The 7,705-nt window shown below is 40.4% G+C and overlaps 1 protein-coding gene across 1 annotated transcript in view; it reads left to right on the top strand.

Moving 5' to 3' along the window:
- The first annotated feature begins 3,671 nt into the window (after positions 1-3,671).
- Positions 3,672-7,705, top strand: part of LOC119577188 — a 7,397-nt gene continuing 3,363 nt past the window's right edge. Inside the window, exons 1-5 of the mRNA XM_037924914.1 lie at positions 3,672-4,642; positions 5,532-6,090; positions 6,495-6,659; positions 6,848-6,949; positions 7,171-7,393. Of these exons, the coding sequence (XP_037780842.1) occupies positions 4,179-4,642; positions 5,532-6,090; positions 6,495-6,659; positions 6,848-6,949; positions 7,171-7,393 (1,513 nt within the window). The 5' untranslated portion in view covers positions 3,672-4,178. The remainder of the gene's footprint in view (positions 4,643-5,531; positions 6,091-6,494; positions 6,660-6,847; positions 6,950-7,170; positions 7,394-7,705) is intronic.

The raw sequence follows: 7,705 nt of genomic DNA, 5'->3' as shown, positions 1-7,705 counted from the left end.
ATATCAGTGGCATATATATAATTAATGTTAATATCAGTAATACTTGAGTATATTCAAATACCTGACTAGATAATATCTATGAATTTTATCTGGATTCATAACTTTTGAAAAACATACTAAATCACTGTATTATTATCATTATTATTATTATTTTACAATAAGGGAACGTATTTCTTTTTTTTTATTAATTTCTTAATATGCTAGATAAAACAACCACAGTTTCGTCCAACCAGAACCAGCATAACGATTTCATTCCGTGCTTCTCTGCATAGCTGCTGACCTGCGTGACCTCTGACCTCGAGAGGGGGGCGTTATCTCCTTGGGGAACACTCGTGAACCGCCAAACACGAGCAATCAGCACCTGTTGACTTTTCCCAAGGAAGGGCATACTCTGGCCTCGATCCCCAATCGTGTAACGTACAGAGAAGTCTGAGATGATACCGCTGGTGCTACGAAAATCTGCAAAAAATGAAAGCATAATGGGTTTATATATCACAATTTTTTTTTAAACATTAACGGCTAGGCTCAGGAGGTGATGAAAAATGAAGTAAGAAAAAAAGAAAGAAAACTAGAGGACGAAGGAAGAAGAAAAGAAACAAGTATTTATGATACAGAAGAGAAGAAGAAGTAGAGAAAGAAGATAGACTAATAAAATTGTGAAAACAAAAAGAAAACGGGGGAAAATGAGAAGAGAAGAGGATAAAGGAGAATACAATAAGAAAACAAAGGGAGAAAGAAGCATGAGAAGAAGAAATTGGCGTAGGAATGTGTAATTAAGGAAAAAAACATTACAAAAATGGTCACGCCAAAGTCACTGGACATATCAAGTTGACACTAAACAAACTTAAGAACACTTCAGTTTAAATAGACCTAAGAAGAAGAAAGAAAGAAAAAAAACTGATCTGGTACCGATAGAATTTAGTATTATCATTATGACTGTCGTTGTTATTTCAGTTTTTATTATCACTAGTTTCAGTCGTGTGATTATTATCATTGTCGTATTTCCGATTTTACTGAAACATTTCGATAGTCTTCTTAGGTTTTTCTTATATTTTATATCATGATCATTATTACCATATCCATATCATTGTTCTGCTACTACTTCTTATTCCATCTTTTAACGTAAGATAATCGTTATCAACGTTATCATTTCTCATGTTCTTACATTGTTATATAAAAATAACTAATGAAGATTTGAAGTTGGTTGAGGAAGGTACAGATAGATGAGGAAATTAGCATAAATACGAATGAATTATGTCTTCAAGAGAGAAATACAATTATAAATGCTTGTTATGATTACTTTGCTCTGCTTTCACGAACTTTAAAGAGAGAGATGAAGGATATGAAGGAGATGATACAGAGAAGGATAATATCAATGACAATAAATAATAATATTAATTAGCAGAAGAGGAAAGAGAAGATGAGGACATAGACGGAGGGGGAACAAGATAAGAGAAAAAGGAAAGATGTATAAAGAGATGAAAAAAGAACGGAAGAAGAGAGAAATAAAGAGGCAAAGGAACAGAACAAAACAGATACAACTCTGCGCAACAGGAAATTGAAATTATTTCGACTTGCTTTTAGAATCACAACGTATTTTCGCTATACACGACCTACGTCAGTTTTATCATCGCGTCACAGTGCACAAACAGCGAGGATTAGATTGCCTTGTTAGTTTAGTTTGAAGACAATAAATAACATTTAATAATTAAATCCAAGTTAAAAAAGTTATTAACTCAGTGTAATCAACCTGGATCATCAAACTGTAATATTAATAATTTTGTTGTCCTTTCAAGACTGAAATAAGCCAAATTACCCATTTAAAATAGTTTACCCTTAAACTATAGTGTTGAAATAAACGTTTCTTTGTGTTCATAGAAAACTTACATTTTTAGGGGACACTGCTTCATGTAATAATTTTTAAAGGTGTAATTGCACACTGACAAAATTATCACTTGAATAACTGTGAATAGAGAATGGTTATGACTAGCAACGGCAGCGACACACATAAAGAAGTCAAATCGAATGAATCAATCACTATAATTGTAGAGAAATCACGCAATTATATTGTTTAGATATATCATAATCATCAGTTTCTTCAGTGGTGTCTTGTATTTTTTCCCAGATAGAAGAATTTTAAGAAAGGTGACATACAGAAATAAAACTACGTAAATATGCGTTTTTACAGAACATACCAGCTTGGAGATATTGTCATTCCCTCAAAGACAAACTAACGGTCGTCTGGTGCTGGGCAATCAGAACTCACAAGTCGGAAAAAAAAAGTTTTTAAATAAGTGAATTGATAAACCTTCCAGACATGGAGAGAAAGTAAAGAAAAGACGGCCTTATCGCCTTATCGTCAGTCGATGGACTGACGATTTTTTCACCCCAAGCGCAGAAACATCCCTACGCCTTCTGTGAAAAAGTTGATTCCAGAAAACCTTTTTTTTTTAACCTCCGCCAGCCCCTCCTGCTCGTCCTACACACTCACACACACACACACACACACACACACACACACACACACACACACACACACACACACACACACACACACACACACACACACAAATATATATAAAAATATATATAATATATATATATATATATATATATATATATATATATATATATATATATATATATGTAAACGTGCGTATGGAATAGCGGAGAGTGGTTTATAAGGTTCTAGGTCCCAGGGGAGTAATCCAAACTTGTCACATAGATTTCAACCCCATTGTAAGGCGGTCCTGGGTGCTGCTGCCTCGCTCTCCCTCCTTCTGGCCACCCGCTGCCGGAGGGCTGGGTGTTGTCTGCCTTCTGTCTCCCTTTTCGTACTTTTCACCCTTTTCCTGCTCATGCTTTGGTTTTGTTACTTTTCTGAAGTTTGCCCTTTACAATGAAAAAATTATTTTACTACATATTTTGTTATCTTAACATCTATGGCTTTATAGTAGTTGTGGTTTTCTTTGCTTATATTCAGTTTCAGAAATCTTAGCAGTTATAATATTGTAAGAATTCAGTTACTTGTTTTATCATAAACACTGGGGAATTATATTATAGATATTTTTTTATTCTACCATTTTAACTGTTTCCGTGTTACTTTTATGCATATCGTTTTCCACCTGCTTATTGTTAAAATGTATCTCAAACTATATTTTTAAAATCCATTAATATATGTGTCAATCTCAGACGTCATCGAAAAATCCTTTTATGTGGCGAATGAGAGGGATTGTTTCGTCTTCCACCGCCTCTCTCTCTCTCTCTCTCTCTCTCTCTCTCTCTCTCTCTCTCTCTCTCTCTCTCTCTCTCTCTCTCTCTCTCTCTCTCTCTCTCTCTCTTTTTTAGGGGGGCGGGGAGCTAGGTGTGTCGCTACACTTATGTCAGGAGCAACAAAGTGAACAAAATGGGGGCTACAAATCCTACATGGCGATGAAAGTTTAGTTCAGAAGTCCCGATGTCTCTTGCACAAGAGTTAGAAGTGTTGAAAATGCCGATGGTATTGAAAAACATAAACAAATACCTATTTTTCAAACTGCAGCCATAATCAACTCCGAACGATCTAGCAATCATTCACCATCAAATATGGCTTCTTGGATGAGAGGTCGCGACTTGGTTAAATTATCACACTAATTACAGACTCATTACCATTGCAGGTGTGTTAGGCAGACCGGAAGACACACCTGCCGAAAAACAGGTGTCAAGTTAAAGGTACAACCCAGTCGAGTGTACTGAGGACCCCCTTTCACTTCGGGATCATCGCGTTTGTGCCTAAAGGACGTTTTGTGTTATTTTTACTGTATAGTGTTTTTATATAACCATATATCATTATAATCTGTTTTAGTTGTTACATGCTGATGCAAGCCTATGTTGGGTCCGTGCTGTGAAGTGATTGTTAAAGTTCAGAAAACGCTGAGAATTTTTGTTTTGATTAAGAAGTTCATAGTCATATGCTGTAGAATGGTTAGTGGTGAGTTAGATGGCCCATCAAAAGAAAAATAAATGGTAAATAACAGACACAAGAAGTTTTCAGATTAAAGTCGTAACCATTACCTTGAAAGCTTCCATAAGTCAATAATGAGTAAGTAAAGATGTGATTAAATCAGTAGAATAAACTTACATCACCTATAAACGTCAATCGCAAAAACTTAATCCTCTGATTTTAAAAGGACAAACTAATGTATCGTACGAGAATGACGCCAATGAAATTCACCCCCAAGTGTACCTTTCACACATGCTTTTTATTCATTACAACAAACTTATTAATATGGCTGACTCTGTATGAGAGCCACAGAGACGAGCATGTGGCTTCAGAAAATGAAAGTAGAGAGCGAGGAAGACCCTTAGAAAATAGCGAGCATATAAAACAGCGTGAATGGTCTTTAGGGCAAAACATAGAACCAACGCACCGAAGCGGAGGGCTTGTCCACGAAAATAGAGGACCAGTACACCAAAGTGAGGGCTCTGTACACCAGAGAGGATGGCCTGTACACCAAAAGAAGGACCCTGTACATGAAAGTACAGAGGATCAAGGAGACGAGCTGAATGGTGGAAGAGAGATGACCAAGGAAGGCCATTATTATGATTCATCTGAGGACGAAGCTACTCACATCACGGACGCTTACATCTCTCGGGCTCTCAGGTGAGTCCTATGCCGAGTAGAGAGAGAGAGAGAGAGAGAGAGAGAGAGAGTGTATAGGCAAAGGGTAATAAGGACCGTGTTAGAATGTTCATGTGTCTTTGGCTCTAGGTGAATGATTGTGCTTTAAAGAAGTATATATGGGGAAAAGATTGAGAGAGAGAGAGAGAGAGAGAGAGAGAGAGAGAGAGAGAGAGAGAGAGAGAGAGAGAGAGAGAGAGAGAGAGGGTAAGAGTAAGTGAAAGTGAGTGTGAGTGAGTGAGTGAGTGGGTGTGTGTGTGTGTGTGTGTGTGTGTGTGTGTGTGTGTGTGTGTGTGTGTGTGTGTGTGTAGTGAGAGTGAGGAGAGTGAGAGAGAGAGAGAGAGAGAGAGAGAGAGAGAGAGAGAGAGAGAAAGAGAAAGAGAAAGAGAAAGAGAAAGAGAAAGAGAAAGAGAAAGAGAAAGAGAAAGAGAAAGAGAAAGAGAGAGAGAGAGAGAGAGAGAGAGAGAGAGAGAGAGAGAGAGAGAGAGAGAGAGAGAGAGAGACGAACTGCGAGAGCGAGGGAGAGAGGAGAAATATATGGCAAGGAGATATTCCTAGCATACAGCAAATTAAATTGGACAGCCAGAATAATTTTCACGATTTTTTACTGAATAACCACGATTTTCCATTTCACACTTTCCCTCGCATTCACACTTTCCCACAATTACGCAGTCACATTTTTATCTCTTCTGTTCACTCTTTCCCTCAGTCCCAGTCACACCTTTTCTCTCCCATTCACTCTTTCCCCTGAATCTTATTCACTCTTCTCTCCCATTCACTCTTTCCCTAAATCCCATTCACTCCTCTCTTCCATTCATTCCCTTCCTCGTTCACACACTCACACACTTTTCTCTCCCGCCCCTCCCTCCAGTCATCTCGGATCAAGGACCATCCCCGAGTGCGAACCACGACACAGAATAATGTACATGAAGACACACAAATGCGCTTCCTCCACCCTCCAGAACGTTATAATGAGACACGTAAGGACATATAACACAGCCGTCTTCCCCGTCCTCACTGCTGTCGTGGAAGAGAAGTTACGTAGATCTTTCCTTCATAAAAGGCGTGGTAATGCTGGGGGTACAGAGGGTACAGGGGATACAAGGAAGGCAGAGCATGTAGGTGATGCTGAAGAAACAAGGAAGGCAGAGGATACGGAAGATACAAGGAATGCAGAGGATATAGCTCAAGATACAGGGAAGATAGAGGATATGGATATGGTGGATAGACGGGATACAGGTGATGCAGGAAGTGCAAGGAAGATGGAAGATATAAGGGAAGGTGTTGAAGATGAAGGAAGGAAGGGCGAAAGAAGAAGGAAGAAGAGGAAAAAGAAGAAGAAGGAAGGTGCTCCGCCGATTTTCGTGGCCGTTCCGAAGAAGGGAGTCTATATCGGCAGTCCGGAGTATTTCAACTTAGAAAGACACATGGTAAGTGTTCTGTACCAGTCTCTCGCGCATTCTGAAAGTGAAGTTTTGTTTAATAACTTGGTGTATCGGAGCCTATTGGTTTTGGAATGCGCATCGTGAATAATACCGACCTTGGTCAAGTAGATCATTGTTTAGCAGTGTTGTTGAGAACTTTACCGAAAGCACTTAAATTTGTTAATTATTGTTAATATCACCCCCTTTTTTAATTTGTCATTATTTCTGAAAAAAGTCTAGGTACCATGTCACCATCCTTAACGATAATGACAAGAATGATGATAATATTAATGATAATTGTACTGAGGTCCTATATGTGATATGCATTTCCCGATCCCTCTGTTTATGATTCTTTCTAATCACTGCTTCTCATCCTTCCCCTTTTTCCGCCTTGTCCCCCTATCCCCAAGGCCTCCCCAGGGCTCCTCCCCCCCGGGCAGCGCGCGGACGTGTTCGTAGCGCACACCCGCCTCGACGCCGACCAAATGCAGAGACTGATGCGCCCGGACGCCCTCTGGGTCACCGTGGTGCGCGACCCCCGGGGGCTCTTCCCCTCGCTCTACTCCTACTACAAGGTCTGCTCTTAGGGGGTCTTTGTCTTTTCTCGTTCGGTCTGTCGCTCTCTCTTTATACCGCTTTTGATAATAGAAGTATGAAGAGAAAACACACAGACACACACACACACACACATTATATGTACGTGGACACTGTATATGCTTTCTTATAATTAAAACAAATCTACTGCTGGCATCTCTCTCCGCAGCTCCATTCTTATTACGGAATGTCGCTGAAGAGCTTCCTCCAGTTACCCTTGGAGACCCTGAAGAGGAAGAGACGCTTCGCTGGCGTCATGGGAGCCAATCAGGTGAGAGGTAGAGGGAGAGGGAGAGGGAGAGGAAGAGGGTGAGGGAGAGGGTGAGGGTGAGGGTGAGGGAGAGGGTGAGGGAGAGGGTGAGGGTGAGGGAGAGGAAGAAGGCGAGGGAGAGGAAAAAAGAAGGAGAAAGAGAAAGAGAAAAGACAGAAAGAAACCGAGAATGAGCAGCCCATAATGCAGAACGTTTTTTCAGACGCATGACTCCTTCGCAGATGACCTTCGACCTGGGCCACAGTACCGACGCCTTCTACGACGACGCCAAAATCGACGCTCTCATCCAGGACGTCGAGGTGACCTTTGACCTGGTCCTGGTGGCGGAGCGGATGGACGAGTCACTGGCGCTGCTCGGGAGGGCGCTGTGCTGGCCGACGCAGGACCTCGTCGCCTTCGAGAAGAACCGGAGGATGGAGGAGGGCGAGCAGCTGCGTCAGGAAGGTGCTGGCGCCGCTGAGGGTCTCGGCTTGGTCCGTCCGTGTTTTGTGATTATATAGGTCAATAGATAGATGGATAATTTAGTGCGTAAAGGAATAGGTACATTAATATATACACACACTTACAATACACACACACACACACACACACACACACACACACACACACACGAACACACACACACACACACACACACACACACACACACACACACACACACACACACACACACAATATATATATATATATATATATATATATATATATATATATATATATATATATATATATATATATATATATATATGTATATGA

The sequence above is a fragment of the Penaeus monodon genome, chromosome 9 (assembly GCF_015228065.2).
Source record: "Penaeus monodon isolate SGIC_2016 chromosome 9, NSTDA_Pmon_1, whole genome shotgun sequence".
Lineage (NCBI taxonomy): Eukaryota > Metazoa > Arthropoda > Malacostraca > Decapoda > Penaeidae > Penaeus > Penaeus monodon.
The sequence above is the reverse complement of the archived record's forward strand: the minus strand, read 5'-3'. Positions and strand labels throughout refer to the sequence as shown.